Raw genomic sequence first — 22,774 nt, forward strand, 5'->3', positions numbered from 1 at the left:
TGTAACTATGAATATTGAATAGTAGAACGAGAAGAGTAGTGGAAAAATGATCACGGGGTACTTGGGTTGTAGATTGCAAGGAGAGAATAGCATATACAGAGGCCTTGAGCAAGCGTCCTGGAATATTTAATGAATTTTGAGAAGACAGAATACAGGGTGAGTCACACAATATGTGGCTGCTGAGGTGGGTAGGGGTCAAATCATACAGTGATTTGTAGGCAATTTAAGAATTTTGGTTTTTAATGCTAATATTATTCACTTACATTACTTCCAATTGTGACCTTGGTATTACTCAACCCAATACATGCAATTACTCAGGAAATATGTTTTTATAGAGAAACATTTTCTGTTTATCACTACACTATCAATGCCTTCAGGTCTCTGGTTTCTGCCTGTACCCTTATTCTTCAACGGTGTTTTAAAATATGATAACCTAATAAGATTTGTAAGGTCAATGTAGAAAAATTATTTAATGCTTGTTAAAGCCAAATAAGTGTTTTTCATTTTGAATTATCAGTCATTTTATATTTTCAGTGCCCTTTTCCTGCCCATTAAGTGTAACGACTTGAGAATTTCTGATGTATTATTTGTTAAAAATTAGCAAACTAATACACGAGTCTTATAATTTATGCTATTATTTGCTGGTTGATTTGCTTATTTCACCACTGACTGTTTATTAGGAGGTACTAACATATAAAAACCATATTTGTTAATATGCAAGTAAATAATCTGATATACTTTTAAAAATACATTTTTAAAGCTTTGTTTTTTTTTAAAAATACTTTACAAAAAAAGTTTTCGGTTCACAGCACAATTGAGAGAAAAGTAGAGAGATTTCCCTCACACTCTCTACCTGCAGTTATGCATAGCCACTTCTGCTATCAACGTTCCCTCACCAGAGTGGTATTACAGTTGGTGAACCTGCAATGACATCATTATCACTCAGAGTTCATGGTTTACAATAGGGTTTACTCTTGGTGTTGTACCTTCTGTGAATTTTGAAAAATGTGTTTCAACATATATCTACCATTATAGTACCTTATAGAGTATTTTCCACTGCCCTATAAATCCTCCGTGCTCTGCCTATTCATCCCTCCCTTTCCCTAACCTCTGGCAACCTCCGATCTTTTAGGTAGAATCATACAGTATGTGACTTTAATTTTGCAGGGGGTGGAGCAGTTAAGTTAATTGTTGATTTTCTGAAGAACACTTCTTATTGTTAAGAAGACCCTTTACTGACTTCATTTTTCTTCTCTGAGACTGGTTTGCAGTAAATATTCTATTTGGCTATACTAAACAGGGAATTGTTTAATGACAAGGGGCTCACTCTTTGTAAGACAATGTGACAGGGATGACAGAGTAGTACAGACACAAAAGGGAAATGACCCCTTTGCTAATATTTAAGTATCTTAAATTAGTTTAAAGACTTCAGTGATTCCAAATGCGTTTTTAGTTTTATAACATGTATATGCATTGATAAAGCCTTCTTACTTTTTGTAGCATAGTATTTTTTTCTCCAGGCTGGTCTCTTAACTTTTTTCACCCAATTGAGTTAAACATCTACTGTGGTATGTCAGAATATACTCTTGGCACAGAACTATGTAATGCCAATTCTTGTTTGAATGGCTTCAGTATACTCTTCTCAGAAGCTTAGAAGACCCCATATAAAATCTCATTTTTAATTTGATCTAATGAGTGTTTATACAAACTAATATTACCTGTTATTTATTTATCTTTCTTTTTTTTTTTTTGAGACAAAGTCTCGCTCTGTTGCCCAGGCTGGAGTGCAGTGGCCGGATCTCAGCTCACTGCAAGCTCTGCCTCCCGGGTTCACGCCATTCTCCTGCCTCAGCCTCCCGAGCAGCTGGGACTACAGGCGCCCACCACCTCGCCCGGCTAGTTTTTTTGTATTTTTTAGTAGAGACGGGGTTTCACCGGGTTAGCCAGGATGGTCTCTATCTCCTGACCTCGTGATCTGCCCGTCTCGGCCTCCCAAAGTGCTGGGATTACAGGCTTGAGCCACCGCGCCCGGCCATTTATCTTTCTTATACTCCGTGTACTTGAATTAGTTTAAAAGCCATTATGATTTATAAATTCATGGAAACTGGATCCTAAGAGCCATTTTTATTTTCCCTCTTTGTTTAGTTCTGTGCTTCAGTCTTTGTCCTGTTCATTCATTCATTCACCAGATATTTGTTGAGCACTATGAACAGAAACCTCTGGCAGCCATTTATATGAAATATACACATGAATAAGACATTATTTTATTTTTAATTTTTATTATACTTTTAAGTTCTAGGGTACATGTGCACAACGTACAGGTTTGTTACATATGTATATATGTGCCATGTTGGTGTGCTGCACCCATTAACTTGTCTTTTACATTAGTTGTATCTCCTAATGCTCCCTCCCCCTTCCCCCGACCCCATCACAGGCCCCTGTGTGTGATGTTCCCCTTCTTGTGTCCAAGTGTTCTTATCGTTCAATTCCCACCTATGAGTGAGAACATGCGGTGTTTGGTTTTCTGTCCTTGCAATAGTTTCCTCAGAATGATGGTTTCCAGCTTCATCCATGTCCCTACAAAGGACATGAACTCATCCCTTTTTATGGCTGCATAGTATTCCATGGTGTGTATGTGCCACATTTTCTTAATCCAGTCTGTCACTGATGGACATTTGGGTTGGTTCCAAGTCTTTGCTATGGTGAATAGTGCCACAATAAACACATGTGTGCATGTGTCTTTATAGTAGCATGATTTATAATCCTTCGGGTGTACACTCAGTAATGGGATCACTGGGTGAAATGGTATTTCTAGTTCTAGATCTTTGAGGAATTGCCACATGGTCTTCCACAGTGGTTGAACTCGTTTACAGTCCCACCAACAGTGTAAAAGTGTTCCTATTTCCACATCCTCTTCAGCACCTGTTGTTTCCTGACTTTTTAATGATCGCCATTCTAACTGGTGTGAGATGGTATCTCATTGTGGTTTTGATTTGCATTTCTCTGATGATGAGCATTGTTTCATGTGTCTGTTGGCTGCATAAATGTCTTCTTTTGAGAAGTGTCTGTTCATATTATTTGCCCATTTTTTGATGGGGTGGTTTGATTTTTTTGTTGTAAATTTGTTTAAGTTCCTTGTAGATTCTGGATATTAGTCCTTTGTCAGATGAGTAGATTGCAAAAATGTTCTCCCATTCTGTAGGTTGCCTGTTCACTCTGATGGTAGTTTCTTTTGCTGTGCAGAAGCTCTTTAGTTTAATTAGATCCCATTTGTCAATTTTGGCTTTTGTTGCCAATGCTTTTGGTGTTTTTAGACATGAAGTCTTTGCCCATGTCCATGTCCTGAATGGTATTGTCTAGGTTTTCTTCTAGGGTTTTTATGGTTTTAAGTCTAGGATTTAAGTCTCTAATCCATCTTGAATTAATTTTTGTATAAGGTGTAAGGAAGGGATCTAGTTTCAACTTTCTACATAGAGCTAGTCAGTTTTCCCAGCACCATTTATTAAATAGGGAATCCTTTCCTAATTTCTTGTTATTGTCAGGTTTGTCAAAGATCAGATGGTTGTAGATGTGTGGTATTATTTCTGAGGGCTCTGTTCTGTTCCATTGGCCTATATCTCTGTTTTGATACCAGTATCATGCTGTTTTGGTTACTGTACCTTGTAGTATAGCTTGAAGTCAGGTAGCGTGATGCCTCCAGTTTTGTTCTTTTTGCTTAGGATTGTCTTGGCAATGAGGGCTCTTTTTTGGTTCCATATGAACTTTAAAGTATTTTTTTCCAATTGTGTGAAGAAAGTCATTGGTAGCTTGATGGGGATGGCATTGAATCTATAAATTACCTTGGGCAGTATGGCCATTTTCACGATACTGATTCTTGCTATTCATGAGCATGGAATGTTCTTCCGTTTGTTTGTGTCCTCTTTTATTTCGTTGAGCTGTGGTTTGTAGTTCTTCTTGAAGAGGTCCTTTATATCTCTCGTAAGTTGGATTCCTAGGTATTTTATTCTCTTTGAAGCAATTGTGAATGGGAGTTCACTCATGATTTGGCTCTCTGTTTGTCTATTATTGGTATATAGGAATGCTTGTGATTTTTGCACATTGATTTTGTATCCTGAGACTTTGCTGAAGTTGCTTATCAGCTTAAGGAGATTTGGAGCTGAGACAATGGAGTTTTGTAAACATACAATCACGTCATCTGCAAACAGGGACAATTTGACTTCTTCTTTTCCTAATTGAATACCCTTTATTTCTTTCTCTTGTCTGATTGCCTTGGCCAGAACTTCCAGTTACTGAATAGGAATGGTGAGAGAGGCATCCTTGTCTTGTGCCAGTTTTCAAAGGGAATGCTTCCAGTTTTTGCCCATTCAGTATGATATTGGCTGTGGGTTTGTCATAAATAGCTCTTATTATTTTGAGATACGCCCCATCAATACCTATCTAGTTTATCGAGAGTTTTTAGCATGAAGGGGTGTTGAATTTTGTCAAAGGCCTTTTCTGCATTTATTGAGATACTCATGGGATTGTTGTCTTTGGTTCTGTTTATATGATGGATTACATTTATTGATTTGTGTCTGTTGAACCAGCCTTGCATCCCAGGGATGAAGCCAACTTGATTGTGTTGGATAAGCTTTTTGATGTGCTGCTTGATTCGGTTTGCCAGTATTTTATTGAGGATTTTCGCATTGATGTTCGTCAGGGATATTGAATGTATATTCTGTTGATTTGGGGTGGAGAGTTCCGTAGATGTCTATTAAGTCCACTTGGTGCAGAGCTGAGTTCAAGTCCTGGATGTTCTTGTTAACTTTCTGTCTCATTGATCTGTCTAATGTTGACAGTGGCGTATTAAAGTCTCCCATTATTATTGTGTGGGAGTCTAAGTCCCTTTGTAGGGCTCTAAGAGCTTGGTTTATGAATCTGGGTGCTCTTGTATTCGGTGCATATATATTTAGGATAGTTAGCTCTTCTTGTTGAATTGATCCCTTTACCATTATGTAATGGCCTTCTTTGTCTCTTAAAGCCTGTTTTGTGAGAGACTAGGATTGCAACCCCTGCTTTTTTTTTTTTATTTTCTATTTGCTTGGTAGATCTTCCTCCATCCCTTTATTTTGAGCCTATGTGTGTCTCTGCACATGAGATGGGTCTCCTGAACACAGCACACTGAGGGATCTTGACAGTTTTTCCAATTTGCCAGTCAGTGTCTTTTAATTGAGGCATTTATCCCATTTACATTTAAGGTTAATATTGTTATGTGTGAATTTGATCCTGCCGTTATGATGTTAGCTGGTTATTTTGCTCGTTATTTGATGCAGTTTCTTCCTAGCCTCGATGGTCTTTACATTTTGGCATGTTTTTGCTGTGGCTGGTACCGGTTGTTCCTTTCCATGTTTAGTGTTTCCTCCAGGACCTCTTGTAAAGCAGGCCTGGTGGTATCGAAATCTCTCAGTATTTGCTTGTCTGTAAAGGATTTTATTTCTCTTTCACTTAAGAAGCTTAGTTTGGCTGGATATGAAATTCTGGGTTGAAAATGCTTTTCTTTAAGAATGTTGAATATTAAACCCCACTCTCTTCTGGCTTGTAGAGTTTCTGCTGAGAGATCCGCTATTAATCTGATCGACTTCCCTTTGTGGGTAACCTGACCTTTTTTTCTGGCTGCCATTAACATTTTTTCCTTCATTTCAACCTTGGTGAATCTGACAATTATGTGTCTTGAGGTTGCTCTTCTCAAAGAGTACCTTTGTGGCATTCTTTATATTTCCTGAATTTGAATGTTGGCCTGCCTTGCTAGGTTGGGGAAGTTCTCCTGGATAATATCCTGGAGAGTGTTTTCCAGTTTGGTTCTATTCTCCCCATCACTTTCAGGTACACCAATCAAATGTAGATTTGGTCTTTTCACATAGTCCCATATTTTTTGGAGGCTTTGTTCATTTTTTTTTTAAACTCTTTTTTCTCTAAACTTCTCTTCTCACTTCATTTCATTCATTTGATCTTCAGTCACTGATACCCTTTTTTCCACTTGATCCAATTGACTACTGAAGCTTGTGCATGCATCACGTAGTTCTTGTGCCATTGTTTTCAACTCCATCAGGTCATTTAAGTTCTTCTCTACACTGTTTATTCTAGTTAGCCATTTGTCTAATCTTTTTTCAAGGCTTTTAGCTTATTTGCGATGGGTTCAAACATCCGCCTTTAACTTGGAGAAGTTTTTTATTACTGATCTTTTGAAGCCTACTTCTGCCAACTCGTCCAAGTCATTCTCTATCCAGCTTTGTTCCATCACTGGCGAGAAGCTGCGATCCTTTGGAGGAGAAGAGGTGCTCTGATTTTTAGAATTTTCAGCTTTTCTGCTCTGGTTTCTCCGCATCTTTGAGGTTTTATCTACGTTTGGTCTTTGATAATGGCGACCTACAGATGGGGTTTTGGTGTGAAGGTCCTTTTTGTTGATGTTGATGCTATTCCTTTGTGTTTGTTAGTTTTCCTTCTTACAGTCAGGACCCTCAGCTGCAGGTCTGTTGGAGTTTGCTGGAGATCCACTCCAGACCCTGTTTGCCTGGGTATCACCAGCAGAGGCTGCAGAACAGCAAATATTTCAGAAGAGCAAATGTTGCCGCCTGAGCCTTCCTCTGGAAGCTCGTCTCAGAGGGGCATCCGGCTGTATGAGGTGTCAGTCAGCCCCTACTGCGAGGTGTCTCCCAGTTAGGCTACTCGGGGGTCAGGGACCCACCCGAGGAGGCAATCTGTCCGTTCTCAGATCTCAAACTCCATACTGGGAAAACCACTGCTCTCTTCAAAGCTGTCAGACAGGGACGTTTAAGTCTGCAGAAGTTCCTGCTGCCTTTTATTCAGCTATGCCCTGCCACCAGAGGTGGAATCTACAGAGGCAGGCAGGCCTGGTTGAACTGCAGTGGGCTCCACCCAGTTCAAGCTTCCCAGCCGCTTTGTTTACCTAGTCAAGCCTTAGTCAAGCCTCAGCAATGGTGGACGCCCCTCCCCGAGCCTCGCTGCAGTCTCGCAGTTTGATCTGCTGTGCTAGCAGTGAGCAAGACTCTATGGGCTTGGGACCTGATGAGCCAGTCATGGGATATAATCCCCTGGTGTGCCGTTTGCTAAGACCGTTGGAAAAGCACAGTATTATGTCAGGAGTGTCCCGATTTTCCAGGTACCAAGTTTCATGGCTTCCCTTGGCCAGGAAAGGGAATTCCCCCACCCCTGTGCTTCCCCAGTGAGGCCATGCCTGCTTCGCCTCACACTCTGTGGGCCGCAACCACTGTCCAACAAGTCCTAGTGAGATGAACCCAGTACCTCAGTTGGAAATGCAGAAATCACCTGTCTTCTGCATGACTCACGCTGGGAGCTGTAGACTGGAGCTGTTCCTATTCGGCCATCTTGGAATGATCTCCATTATTTTTAGTCCAAGGAACTTACAGGACTTTAAGGGCTTTAAAGGCGTTAAGAAAAGTTTGTAAATAACACACAAAGAGAAAAATGCTAAAATGCTATGTAGGAGAGTTTAGAGGAAGGTAGAATTACTTGTTTTTGAGAGAGAATCAGTCATAGATTCTACCAGGAAGAAGGCTAAACTTTGAAATATGGGTAAGGTTAGATATGTACAAATGGGAAACATGTTTTTTATTTGTAGCAGTGGCTCAAAGTATGTAAAGAATATATGTGGAAAAGCACTATACTTTTAAGAGGATCTAATTTGTCTGATATTGAATGGGAAGTATGTAGAAATAAAACAGGAAGAGTTGGTTGGAATGAGATCACTGAGGGCCTTCAGTGCAGTTTTTATATGTATATTCAAATATAAATCCACATTTACGAATATAATAAACACATTTTAATTTTTTTAAAAAAGCTGTGATTATTGTTTCTATGCTGTTGAATATATGCCAGAGGAAGGGTTGTAACTTTTTACTGAATTGTGTGTAGCTACTGTTAACTTCAGAAACATTTTTCTTATGAATGCTGATGTCCAGCTTTTAGTCATTTATTCTTTTCAAAATTTTTCTTCATGATAAAAGAAATACATACTCAGTCTTTTTAAAAAGTTTAGATTCTGCAGGAAAATAGAAAATGGTCATCTGTACTCCAACATTTGCATTTGGTGTATAATATTTACTTTTGAAAACATTTTTAAGTGGAACACTGAATAACAAGAGGTAGGTTTTTTTCTGCTTGGATAATTTAGAACTGATAAACTGTTGGCTTCCCTACTTCTATTTATCTTCTATGTTAGTTTGATAAACAACTTTAAATCTTTGACTAAAATCTTAAGTTTTCATTTAATCAGAATGTATTGGTTTGAGGTCACTTGAAAGTAGAGTGTATTTTTCAGTTTGTAAAACTGAAAAAAAGTAACTCATTTGTTATTTTTATTCCAGAAGCATGTTCATTTTATTTTTTAAACTACATAAAACATTTTAGAGAGATGTAAAATCTTCAGTAAGAAGAAAAATTTTCTCCCACTTAACTATGAAGAGTTGTGGTAATTTGGCATCATCAACATACACACAGTTATGTTTGCAATCTCATGTGAAGAAAAAAAGGCAGGAGTTTGCAGAGCTACAATACCTGGTTAGGGCAAGAGATTTTTAGAAAAGGCAACATAAGGTCTTTCCTTTGGTTCATAGACAGTTTGTTTTGGGAGGGCCTGCTTTGTGCCAACTCCTGTAAATACAGAGCAGAATTAGAAATGACCGCTATCTACAATATGCTCTCAGTCCAATTATTAAGTCTGAATAGAGGATTGTGGGAATTGACACTAGGCCCTTGTATGTGCAAAGCAAACTGGTAATGCAGAAGACTTCCACTTGATAGAGTTTAAAATTATTGAAGGAAGATGACCAAAAGCCCAGGCATTTTGGTGTATCTTAAGGTATTGGTGTTAAAATTAAGGGAGTAAGACAACAAAAAATATATATGCAGCAAGGCAAAACCCTTTGAGTATTTCTGTTTTAGTATTTGGAAAATAAGAAAAGGAAATTTGAAGAATGAGAGAGGAAGGGATAAATGGAGAATGGCTTCTTACTGCTGTTACAAACCTAAGTAGTAAGAAGCTATCTTTGTTCTTACTAGTCTATAAATGGAGGTTTCTTATTTTATCTATGCCCTGTATTTGTATGCACATGTATTAGTTTTGTAATATGTGAAGTTTTTGCACTGTTATGCCTTTCTCAATGTAGTTTCTCAACTTTGAGATTTAGTTTCATTTAAATTCCATCCTTGATACTATTGGAACATCTAAGTTTCACTACATAAAACTTTCTTAGTAATTTAGCATTTTCCTGGTCCCATGAAGTGGGACATTATAGCCATCTGTGGCTATATTGTAGCTGTAGATATTGAAGATGTTTTAGAGGAAGTGATAGTCTAAATCATGTATTCAGTAAGTGTTACACAAGTTTGGGTTAACCAGTTTTCTACTTTATAGAAGTAATTTTTGTTCTAAAGATAGTAATATAAATAAGGATTTATATGATGTTCCAAATTGTAGATATTTTGGTGATTGATTCAAAAACTTTCTTTTTCCTGTGTAGGATACCATTGCAGTGGCTAGATTTATTGTTTTTTTAGCTTCTTCATCTATAGGCAAAGATGATAAACCTTGCATATTTTTGAAAGCATTTGAAGACCTCAAATCAACTGTTTATGTAAGTATGTAGTTTTTATTCTCTAATTATATTGCAGATTTAATGAGCTACAGTGATGGAACTGAAAGTATTTCTGTTAATCTGCAGATAAACTACTTGGTCTGACTAAATTATTTTAATTGAATATTTTAAGTTTAAAAAATAGAAGTTTTTTCTTGGTTTTATGTTTAAAATGACTAGATAGAAAAGGGAATTCCTTTATAATACTTCCATAATTACTTATTAATAAATAAGTACTTAATACTTATTAATACTTAGTGAAATAATAAATACTTAATAATGAAACTTACAAAACTGCACAGACATTCTAGACTGGATATTATTCTTTGTAATTATACTATCAGGCACTTTGCTCTACCTGATTTCCCTTTAAATTAATCACCTACCCCTCTTTAGGTAAAACTGATTTTTTCCTTCTGTTTTATTCGTTGTGAAGATGGCCTTCCTCGCCTTTCCTCTTTTAACGCCCTACTTTCCACACACACACTTGAAAACTGCCTTTTTAGTCAAAACATTTTAGAGAGATATAAAATCTTCAGTAAGAAGAAAAATTTTCTAGGTAGAATTGGGCTAAACAATTACTAGGTAGAATTGGGCTAAGCCAAGTGCCTGCAGGCCAACATCTGCCTCTTTTTTTCTAGTACGCACAAAGGTACTATAAGTGCTGGCGGTGGCTGTGCTTGATATTAAAGTTAATGAATTAGGCTGGAGGTGGGTAAAATTTGCAGTTAAAGTGATCACTGAAGCACTTCCTTATTTTTTTTGTTTTCTTTCTGAAAACGTCTAGGGTTCTATGCAGGAAAAATTTTGAATATCAGCTCTGATTTTCCACTTCTATTGGACTGACAGAAGTTTGCATTATTTTACATTCTATCCTGAGAACTGAATATTGCTGTGCTTCAAATTTAATCTGTAAGAACACTAATATTTTAATAAAGTACATTTTCATTTGACCTTACATCTTTGCCTTTTTTTTAAGTTTCTGTAGCTTAGACAACTTTGCACATTTCACTCTTAATTTGTAAGCCATAACTTTATGTCATCCTAGTGAATTTGAATATTTTACGAGTAAGTGTGTACTTTTACTAAAACTAAAAGCCTGTAATCACATTGGAGGTTATCTGTGTACAAGTTCTTTGTATATAAGTTCTTTCTTTTTTTCCTTCAGGTTTATGTCAAATCTGTAAGAGATTTTTCTACAGAATCAATGTCTTTGGTAAGATGATATTCAGTTTAATTTAGAATATTACACCTATACCCATATATACCACACATACATAGATACATGTATATGTATATTCAGTCCACTTTGTAGTCTGATGTTGATATAGTATCAGTACACTGGAAAAACATAATCTTTTTTATAGCTGATAATGTTTTATCGGAGTGATATATTTTACCTAGTAATCAATATCTGAATATTCTGTTGTCTGGAATAATATCTGCTGATATTTTGTTTAAGCTATACATACACAAGAAAAATAAAGTAAGTTTTTACTGTATGAGGATCCTTAAATTTTTGTTTTAAACCATAGGCAAATTCATTTCTTTTTACATTAGCTTGTATTTAACCAGACAATTTTGTGCTGAATTATATAATTGAACAAATTATATAATTTTAAGTTATTTACTTACGATACATTTCTCTTTTTTTACCCATTTTTCCCGTTATTTTAAAGCATAGGTATAGCTAGAGCTTCCTCATAGCAATAGGAAGATTCCCATTCCCATTTTTACAGTAGTCTACTTGTAGCTGAGTGAAACTGGAAAGAAGATATTAATAATTTATTAGTATAGTTTAATATAATGTTTATGTTCTACTTATGTTTTTGAACCTTTAGTTTCAAATGGACAGAATTCAGGAACTGTTTCTACTTGACAATGACTATAGAATACAGATACTAAATTCTAAGTATTAGTATAATTAATATTTTTTGGGGGGGACTGTTACCAGTAAAAGAACTGATGTACTTTTTAAAAAATGTGAATTAGCTCTGGTATTAGTATTTCCCAAAATTGTTATAGATTGTTTAATTTAAAATATTTGATATATTTGTGAACCTGTAAATAAGGCAGGAATAGTAAAAGCCTCTGAACAATAAGTTAAATCAGGCATAGATCTATTTGACTTTATTTTCCTGACTCATAAAAAGATGCTCATTTGGCACATTTCCACATTTTAAAACAGAGCATGCATCTTGCAGTTGATTATCGAGAAAACTGACAGTTATTGTTTTTGAGTTTCTTGTTTTCCTAAAAAAGTGTATTTTTTTCGAGGATATAGTATTAAATGTGTAGTCTGTGAGGGCCAGGGTGTTTTTAGAATTTAGAAAATAAAGTATTTTGTTTTTCAGTGGTAGAAAGTTTGCTTTTCAAGTGACTCAGGGTAATCATTTGATCTTGTACTGTCTTCAGGATTTAAAAGCTTTATTAGCCCACTTATGTGGAATCTGAAGGCCCAACATAAACTATCCCCTGTATTTTTATTCAACCTAGTCTTGTCATTACCTTTGACCAGTACACTCCAGCCATCCAAACCTCCTGGATTTTCAAACATACTGAATGTGTTTTCTCTGCTTGGAACACTGTTGCTTATCTCATTCCCAACTTCTGTACTTCATTTAATTAGTTCTTTCTTTAAATATCTTTTCAAAGAGACCTTCTAAGACAACTCTAAGACATCTCCCTGCTTTTATGGTTTGTTCTTCCATTGGTGCAGGGGCTATTTGTGTTTCGTTCACACTTATTTTTATTGCCCTGTATAATAAATGGCCCATCAATGAATGAATGAAAGGACGACAGAATATAAAGGAATGAATGAGTTGAATTATGCTGCTAGGTGTCTTTCTGTCTTTAGGCTTTTATTGTCTGCTGTGCTTGATTTTTGTCCACTAGTTAACTTTCTGCCTGTGCTGTGAATTGCATCTCATTTAACCCAGTGCTCACATTTTCTTGACTGATTGATTCTATGATGGGCTGCCACTTAAGCTATCCAAAAAAAAAATTGTTCATGTCTGTGTGAACTGTGGATCAAGTGATGTACTTAATGATAATGCCATCAGGTTATCTTTAGTATGTCATGAGCCGATGGTTTTCTCATGGACATGTGCCTGTGCTGTGCAATACTGAGCAATTAGCTGTGTGTGGCTATTAAAAATTCAGTTCATGATTTGCACTAGTCATTTAAATTCCTGAATAGCCACAATATTGATATAGAATATTTTCATTATCACAGAAGATTCTCTTGGATAGTGCTGTTCTAGATTATTTAGTGAGCAATAAAAAAACCTCAACAAGTATTTTCGTAAGTACTAAATAGTTTTATTAACCTAGGAGTTGTTAGGATGCCATAAATATTATATGCCTGTTGTTTTAGATATTAGCCCTGTGCCTTTTGCACCAGCAGTGTGAATCTATTTTCAGACCTCTGATTACATGATGCTAGTATGTGCTATCACTTCTCCTTGTTACTTGTCCTTCAAAATTTAGATTTTGTTGCCACCTTCAGAAAGCCTTTGCTTACCATTCTCCTAAGCTAACTCCACTATTTCTCTAGCTAACACATTTGTTCAAACTGATTTGGATGTCCCTCTACAGTCCTTTTTTATGGAATACAATAATTTATTGTGTCAGCAAGGGAGACCAATTCCCTACTAAGATAGGGCTTTTTGGGAATCATGTAAATTTAATTACCTTGTTCAAGTGTGAGCTTACTCAAGGGTACGTTAACCAAACTTGTAAGAATATTAACCTAACTCATTAGAGAATTATTAAGCAAAAATATCAATTTATGAATTTATAATGAGGATTATATCTTAGCTGTTGTACACATAAATACTTGCCGGTTTACGTGGAAAGCCAAACAAGAAGTTGTTTATTGGTAATGAATTAACAAATGGCAGTTACTTAGTTGATTGTAATGGTTAGTGTCATTGAGTTTTGCTGGCCTTTCCCATTCATCTCTCCATGAGATGTTAAGATAGAGTATTGAGTGTACGCTAAGCACATGTTTTCTCCCTACTGTTCAGTATGCTTCTCTTCCATTATTTCTCTTTCCATTCCATTATTCTGTCATTCTTTTTTTAATCATTGATGAGTTAGCTAGCTTTTATGTTGAAGTTTGATTAGATTAGCAAATTCTACTCTTTTGTTTGAACTGAGAAGCCTCCTTGGAAAAACTAATTAATTTGAGTTTAAAAATTTTAACTCTTAGAGTGATAGGTGTCCTTTTTTCCATTTGATGTTGGGGCCACCTATCTAAAGCCCTTTAAGGCTTTTTTTTAGTATCACTGTTAATATGCAAACATATCCTTGTAAACCACTTTCCCTTTTCTTTCCCAACTTATTCACAGTTACTTCAAAAAATAATCTTTCACTCTCATTATTATAGAGCAAAAGGAGCTCACTACCTGATGTGCTATAAGCCAATACTGTGAAATCGAATTTTTGAGAAAAGAAAAGCTGAAAGTCAGTCAGCACCTAAGGAGACACGAGCTGAGCTCAAATATGTCTCCCTGTGCTGTCTTTAAGTCAGTGATTTTATTAGAAGAGTTTTAGAGAGTAGATACTCGGATTAGTAAGTCATTCGTAGGACGAAAGGGGAGGTTTGGAAAGTCCTTGGGCATGCAGTTATTTCTTCACATTAATGCATGGGTTGCATGCGCAAATTCAGGTGGAGTTAGTATGATGAATGTGATGGAAATTCATACTGTGATGTCAGCAAGCTCGTTCTCAAATTCCAGTCAGCCATCTTGATTTCTACTGATTTCAGATAGTTTGTTATTGCTCTCAATAATCAGTAGGAGTTTCAGTAGTATCTCAGCGAGTTGTTTCTTTTCTTATCTGGTACTCTGCAAACTCAAGAATTTTTGTTAGCTGCTGATTTCAACTTTTCAGTAAGTTTTCATTTCTTATCTACTATACTGTAAGCCCGAGAATTTAGGCATTATTAGTTTTAATTCTTTGGGGTACAGTTTCATTATTATCATTTTAAATCTTTTTATACCATTTATGACTCAAAACCTGGCTTGAATTATGAGTCAAAATCTAGGCCTGTGGAAAATCTCTATAATAGCATGGGGGTAAAGGGAAGAGAGAAATTGTACCACAAGTTTTGAAGTGATATTAGTTAAAAAATAGAACCAAAATCTCTTAAATTACATTTTTTAGAATTTGCTCTCTGTTCACAATTTGATTTCTTGTCCCCCAGCTACAGTTTCTTGACCAAATAAGCTGGGGATGTACTAACTTAAAGACAGCTAGGATGATTTAATTACTTAGTAAGATTCCTTGAGAGTGTCCTTAAAAAAAAAGTTTTCTAAACTTACAAGAGATGTAACTTGTATTGTTAAGACTAGTATTCTGGTTACCTTTTCAGGGCTTCTAAAAATATCTCATGCCTAGTCATTTACCTTTAATAAAACTCTTTTCTTAGACCTTTTACATTGAAGATGTACATATTTTAAAAAAGTATTTCTTGTTTTCTGTTATTGCTTCAGTTTTGATATGTATTTCTGGTATTTCACTACAGATGCTCCTTGATTTACAGTGAGGTTACATCCAGTAAACCCATCATAAGTCATAAATGTTATAAATACAAAATGCATTAAACAGCCTACTAGACCCATTCTAAAGTCAGAAGATTATAAGTTGAACCATCATAAGTCAGGGACTGTATGTATATACTGTTTGCTACTTTTGTATTGGAGAAGTATAATGTTTTAATTAGATTATAGGTTATGCCTTTATGAGCTAGTGTGCAAATTGTACCATTTATAAACAAAGTTCTAAGGGAAACTAGTTGGATAAGCTAAGCTGTGTTCATTGCCTTTTTTTCAGGTTACAGCTTCTTTTAGACACTTAAAAGGATAAAATACAGTTATATGGATTTGCTGCTAATATGATTATAACATGATTCTACAATGTAAATACTTACTATAAATGTATTCACTGTCTTCTCCTTCTTTAGGTTCCAGCAACAAATTATATATATACACCCCTGAATCAACTTAAGGGTGGTACAATTGTCAATGTCTACGGTGTTGTGAAGTTCTTTAAGCCCCCATATCTAAGCAAAGGAACTGGTAGGTATTAAAACTGGTGGAATTTTTATAGAGTAGAAATGCATTATTGATTTAAGAACACAGTTCCATCAGTACCCTAAGTCCTAGAATAGAAGCTCAGTTTGGACCTATAATTGCCAAACAACACTGATGCATATTCTTTGGCTAGTTTAATTTGTAAAATAAACATGATCTTTAGATTCTAGAGTCTAGTTAAAAACAGTAAGGAAAAAGAATGAAGCAAAGGATGCCAAACAGCAACGTGAAACCATGTATAAACCAAGTATAAAATTCACTGGTAAAGGTAAATATATAAACAAATGCAGAATACTGCAATTCTGTAACACTGATGCATAAATCACTTTTAATTCTGGTATAGAAGTTGAAAGGCAAATATATAAAAGGAGCTATGACTCTAGAAATATGTTAATGGATACATAGTATAAAAAGATGAAAAGTATGAAATCAGTAACATAAAGTGTGTGGGGTAGAAGTAAAAGTGTAGAGTTTTTGTATGTAATTAAAGTTAAATTGTCAGGTTAAAATAGATTGCTATAAATATTAGGTACTTTATGTAAACCCCATGGTAACCACAAAGAAAATAACCTATAAAAGATACACAAAAGAAAATGAGGCCGGGCGCGGTGGCTCAAGCGTGTAATCCCAGCACTTTGGGAGGCGGAGATGGGCGGATCACAAGGTCAGGAGATCAAGACCATCCTGGCTAACACGGGGAAACCCCGTCTCTACTAAAAATACAAAAAAATTAGCCGGGCGTGGTAGCGGGCGCCTGTAGTCCCAGCTACTCGGGAGGCTGAGGCAAGAGAATGGCGTGAACCCAGGAGGCGGAGCTTGTAGTGAGCCGAGATCGCACCACTGCACTCCAGCCTGGGTGACAGAGCAAGACTCTGTCTCAAAAAAAAAAAAAAAGAAAATGAGAAGGGAATCAAAGCAGGTCATTACAAAAAAATGAAACACAAAGGAAGATAGCAAGAGAAGAAAATAGGGAATTAAGTGTCACAAGACAGATAGAAAACAATGAATTAAATGGCAATCGTAAGACCTTTCTAATCAATAACTAGTATTATTATAAATGAACTAAATTCCCTACTAAAAAAATCATAGAGTAGTTGAGTGCATTAAAAAAAACAAGATACAACTATATGCTTTCTACAAAAACTCACTTTAGATTTAAGGACACACATAGGCTAAGTCAAAGTGAAAGAATGAAGAAAGATATTTCTTGCAAATGGTAACCGAAAGAAGAGAAGTGGCCATACTTCCATCAGACAAAAGAGACTTTAAGTCAAAAACTGTCACAACAGGCAGTTTTGGGATATCATATAATGATGAAAGGGTTAATTCACCAAGAAAATATAACAATTATGTATGCTGCTAACATCAGAGCGCTTAATCCATGAAGCAGACATTTCAGAAGTGAAGGGAGAAATAGCAACACAGTTATAGTAGGAGATTTCATTTCACCACTTCCGGTAATGGGGGAGACGGTCCAGACAGAGATCAGTACGGAAACGGAAAACTTGAACAACACTGTAGACCAAATGAACCTAACAGAATATTCTACCCAGCTAGAGCAGAGTATACGTTTTTCTCAAGTGCACATGGAACATTCTCCAGCATAGATAGCTTGTTAGGTCACAAAACAAGTGAATAAATTTAAGATAGCTAGTATCTTTTCTGACTTCAGTAAAATCAAACTAGAAGTCAATAGCAGGAGGAAAATAGTAAAATTTCGAAATGTGTGTATATTAAACAGTAAACTCTTAAACAATCAGTGAGCCAAAGAGGAAGTCAAAAAGGAAATTAGAAAATATCTTGAGACGGAAGTGAAAATACAGCATACCAAACGTATGTGGTGTGGCAAAAGCAGTTTTAACAGGGAGATTTATAGCAAAAAGTATATATATTTAAGAAGCAGAAAGATCCCAAACAAGTTTACACCTCAAGGAACTGGAAAAAGAAGAACAAACTGAACCCAAAATGAGAAGTAGGGTGAAAATAATAACGATCAAAACAGAAGTAAATGGAATAGAGAATAGTAACAATAGAGAAAATAATCAGTGAAACTCAGTTAATTTTTTTTGAAAAGATACATAGAACTGGCAGACTTTTACTTAGACTAAGAAGAAAATGAGAAGAATTAAATCAGAAATGAGAGTACTTTATAGCTGATGCCACAGAAATACAGATCATAAGAGACTACTATGAAAATTTATATGCCAACAAATTGGATAACCTAGAAGAAATAGATGATTTTCTAGAAACATAAAATCTGCCAAAATTGAGTCATGAAAAAATAAAAAAAAAAATGAACAGACCTGTACCTAGTAATGAGATTAAATCAGTAATCCAAACACCTCCCAAAATAGAGAAAAGTTGAGGACCAGATAGCTTTACTAGGGAATCCTACCAAACATTTAAAGAAGAATTAATGCCAATCCTTTAAAACTCTTCCAGAAAAATTGAAGAGAATGAAATACTTCCAAACCCATTTTATAAGACTGACTTTACCATAATAACAAAACCAAAGACTACAAAAATAGATATAGAAATCCTCAGTAATATACTAGGTAACCACATTTAACAGCACATTAAAAGGATCATACACTATGACCAAGTTAAATATATCACTGTTGCAAGGATATTTCAACATGGAAAGCTAGTCAATGTGATACCTTAAGAAATGCAGGATAAAAATCACATGATTAGACAAGATGGCCAATTAGAGGTAGCTAGGAAGTTAACTTCCTGCCGAGGGAAACCAAAATATTCAGTAAACCAGATTTTTGAAGAGAAAACAAGAGTTTCTCTTATTGCATAGAGAGGCAATGCAGACACCAAGACTGAAGAGGAAGGAAGCTGGGAATTCTGTGCGTGGTTACCATGTGCCAGTGCTAGTTTCCGGCTTTGAACGGCTCTTAGAAAAGGGCAGAGTGAAGGGATGGCAGGGCAGCCCACTCTTGCCATTGACCTGTGGGATCCTAGCTACAAGAAGTCTCACCATCTCCATGGACATTTGAACTCAGAGGGCAGGGGAATCTACCTGGAAAGTAGGCAGAGATAGAGCTGCAGCCTGTGTATATGTAGCTCAGGAGCTTTTGCATATAGGACAGCTACAGTAGAATGTCACCATTGGTGTCCATGCCCAAAGGCTCTTCATCTTTTTCCAAGTAGCTCTAACCCAAGCTGACTGCTGGGCCAAGAGAGAGCAGGGTTGACCTCCCCATGAGACTGGAACATGTCTGTTCTTTAGGTCTGCCAGCCCTTCCCAAGGTCCCTGCCTGGCTGCTCTTGCAGGATCATGTATGCAGCACAGCACCCATTACACAGCCTGGGTGATTTGCTGGTGACCCAGCCTGAATACTTTACTGGTGGTCTGGGAGCACTTTGGATCCCCCAGCACAGATGGTACCTGATCCTGAAGGGCCAGAGGATGGAGCTGCAGACTGGTCCCAATGCCCCAGGGCTGCAACGTGCAGCTTGGCAGTGCTAACCTGATATCTGTAGCTGGTATGTGAGTGAGGGAGGAGCCCTTACTCTCAAAACACTGAGAAAGGTGATGAGTTCATGGGGCCAGTGCAGAAGTGGAGCATCCCTTCCAAAACAGGTGGTCTGGGAAGGGAGTGGCCTGTCTCCCAGCTGTGCCCTATGCCCAAGGAAGAAAGACCCATGACCCAGAATACCTAACAAAGGAGACATGGGCACAGTGCTAGTTATTGGTGGGGGCTTTCCTCAGGCCCAGGACTGGTGGGGGCTCCCCTCAGGCCCAAGAGCAGACTTGGTGAAGGGGTCATCCCTCTTCTTTCCCAACATAGACCAGTACTGTGAACTCACTGAAATACAAAGGCAGCGTAGCTGAATAAGAGGCTGTATGCTATTACTTTTAAGCACCATGTATTGGGTTCCATCCCAAATTGCAAGACCAAAAATATTTTTCCAGCATATGTTGCCTATGAAATCCAGGACAAGAATCAAATAAAGATCCTATTCAGAGTCTTGGTCCTCTAAAATAACCCAGAAACGAAGCCAGTTGGATATACTCTACTCAAGCCACAGTTACAGACACACAAGCTCTTTCAGTTAAGAACCAGTGCAAGAACTCTGACAATCAAAAAGCCAGAGTGTCTTCATACCTCCAGGGAGCCTACTAGCTCCCCAGCAATAGTTCGTAGCCAGATTGAAATGGCTGAAATGACAGGCATAAAATTCAAAATCTGGATGGCAAGGAAGCTCATCAAGACTCAAAGAAAGTTGAAACCCAACCCAAGAAATCTAAAGGATTCAGTATAATGGTACAAGACCTGAAAGACGAAACAGTCATTTTAAGAAAGAACCAAACTGAACTTCCTGACATTGAAACGTTTACAAGAATTTCGTGATATAGTCAGAAGCATTGACAGTATATTAGACCAAGATATGGAAAGAATCTCAGATCTCAAAGACCAGTTCTTCCAAACAACTCAGTCAGGCAAAAATAAATAAAACAGGATTTTTTTTTTTAAGTGAATAAAGCCTCTGACAAATAGATGTGTATTTGAAGAGACCAAACCTACAACTTACTGGCATTCCTGAGAGAGAAGGAGAGATAGTAAACAACTTGGAAAACATATTTGAGGATATAGTCTGAAAATTTCCCCATCGCACTAAAGAGGCTGACATGAAAATTCAAGAAATACAGAACAACCCTGGTGATACTATGTAAGACAACCATCCCCAAGGTCAATGTGAAAGAAAAAAATCTTATAGGCAGTTAGAAAGAAGGGTCAGGTCATTTACAAAGAGAATCCCATCAAGATGGCAGGGGAACTCTGAGCAGAAACCTTAGAGGCTGGAAGAGGTTTGGGGTCTATTTTCAGTATCCTTAAAAGAAATTTCAGTTAGGAATTTCGTATTCCACTAAATTAAGCTTCATAAGTGAAGGAGAAATGAAATTCCTCTATCAGACAAGCAAATGGGAATTTGTTACAGCCAGACCAGTCTTACCAGAGATCCTTAAGGGAGTGCTAAACATGGAAACAAAAGTATACCTGCTATCATAAAAACACACTGAAGCACGTAGCACAGAGACACTGTAATGCAAATGCACACTCAGGTCTACAAAACGGCCATCTAACAGCATGATGACAGATTCAAAATCTCATGTATTAGTACTAATCTTGAATTTAAACAGTCTGAATGCCCCCACTTAAAAGGCACTGAGGGGCAAGCTGGATAAAAACACAAGACCCAACTGTCTCCTGCCCTCAGGAGACCCATCTCACATGTAACATCACCCACAGGTTCAGTGAAAAAGATTGGATAAATACGTACCATGCAACAGAAACAAAAAGACAGGAGTCTCTTATGTCAGATATAACAGACTTTAAACCAGTAACAATTTAAGAGGGACAAAGATGGCCACTACAAAATGATAAAAGTGTTCAATTTAAGAAGACGTAGCTATCCTAATGTATATGCACCCAACGTTGGAGCACTCAGATTCATAAAACAAGTTCTTTACCTAAGAAAAGACATAGACAGCAACACAATGACAATGGGAGAGAGACTTCAGCACCCTACTGACAGTGTTAGATATCTAGGCAGAAAACTAACAAATTCTGGAAGTAAACTCGACACTAGATCATTTGGATCTAGTGGACATCTATAAAATACTCCACCCAACAACCACAGAATACACATTCTTTCCATCTGCACTTGGAACATATTATAAGATCAGCTGCATGCTTGGTTATGAATTAAGTCTGGATAAATGATAAATTCAGAAAAGTCAATCATACCAAGCACACTCTTGGACCATAGTGCAATAAAAGTAGAAATCTATCAAGGAGATCTCGCAAAACTACACAAAAACATGGGAATTTAAAAACTTAATCCTGCATAACTCTCAGGTGAACAACGAAATTAAGGCAGAAAACAGAAACTTTGAAATTAATTAAAATTAAACAAGAAGAACTTGTTTTATGAATCTGAGTGCTTTCCGTATGCTCTAATAGTCCCATGTCTGTTGTTCCCGTCTTTGTCTATGAGTACTCAAGGTTTAGTTCCTACTTGTAAGTGAGCGTGTGAGTTATTTGGCTTTCTGTTTCTGTGTTAATTCTCCTAAGATAATAGCTTCCATCTGCACCCCTGCTGTTGCAAAGGACATGATTTTATTCCTTTTTATGAAAGCGTGGTGTTAGATGGTGTATATGTACATGATATTCTTTAACCCACCATTGATGGCGCCTGGGTTGATTCCATGTCTTTGCTATTGTGAATTAGTGCTGTGATGAAATATGACTGTGGGTTTTTTTTGATAGAACAATTTATTTTCCTTTGAGTATATACCCAGTAATGAAATTACTGAGTCTAATGGTAGCTCTGTTTTAAGTTCTTTGAGAAATTTTCAAACTCCCAACAGTGTATATAAGCATTTCCTTTGCTCCATAGCCTCCCTCACCAACATGTGTTATTTTTTTACTTTTTTTACAGCCATTCTGACTGATATGAGATGGTGTCTTGTTGTGGTTTCCTTTTGAATTTCTCTGATGATAGTGATGATAAACATTTTTTCATGTTTGTCTTCTTTCGAGAAGTGTCTGTTCATGTGCTTTGCCCACTTTTTAATGTTATTTGCCTTTTGCTTGTTGATTTAACTCCCTTATAGATTCTGGATAGCAGACGTTTGTCAGATGCACAGTTTCTAAATATTTTCTCACATTCTGTAGGCTGTATAGTTACTCCGTTGATAGTATCTTTTGCATGCAGCTCATTAGTTTAGTTTGTTCTCATTTGTCAATTTTTGTTTTTGTTACAATTGCTTTTGGGGACGTAGCCAAAAATTATTTGCCAAGGCCAATGTTGAGAAGGGTATTTCCTAGGTTTTCTTCTAGGATTTTTATAATTTTAGGTCTTATATTTAAATCCTTAATCCATCTTGAGTTAATGTTTGTATATGGTGAAAGGTAGGGCTCCAGTTTCATTCTTCTGCACATGGCTAGTCGGTTGTCCCAGCACACTTTATTTAATAGGGAGTCCTTTTCCCACTGCATTTGACAACTT

At 36.7% G+C, this 22,774-nt stretch overlaps 1 protein-coding gene across 8 annotated transcripts in view; it reads left to right on the plus strand.

Annotated features, from left to right (window-relative positions):
• POT1 (protection of telomeres 1) overlaps window positions 1-22,774 on the plus strand; it is a 114,608-nt gene that overhangs the window by 22,418 nt on the left and 69,416 nt on the right. For 4 of the 8 annotated variants that reach the window (XM_050785052.1, XM_050785053.1, XM_050785050.1 and 1 more), the window contains 3 exons: window positions 9,537-9,650; window positions 10,819-10,866; window positions 15,619-15,733. The exons of 3 other annotated variants lie outside the window; for them this stretch is intronic. In XM_050785052.1, coding sequence (XP_050641009.1) covers window positions 10,858-10,866; window positions 15,619-15,733 — 124 coding nt within the window. In that variant the 5' untranslated portion in view covers window positions 9,537-9,650; window positions 10,819-10,857. Of the gene's footprint in view, window positions 1-9,536; window positions 9,651-10,437; window positions 10,563-10,818; window positions 10,867-15,618; window positions 15,734-22,774 lie in introns of all 8 variants that reach the window. One more of the 8 variants, XM_050785054.1, reaches the window with a different exon arrangement.

This window comes from Macaca thibetana, chromosome 3 (genome assembly GCF_024542745.1).
Source record: "Macaca thibetana thibetana isolate TM-01 chromosome 3, ASM2454274v1, whole genome shotgun sequence".
NCBI lineage: Eukaryota > Metazoa > Chordata > Mammalia > Primates > Cercopithecidae > Macaca > Macaca thibetana.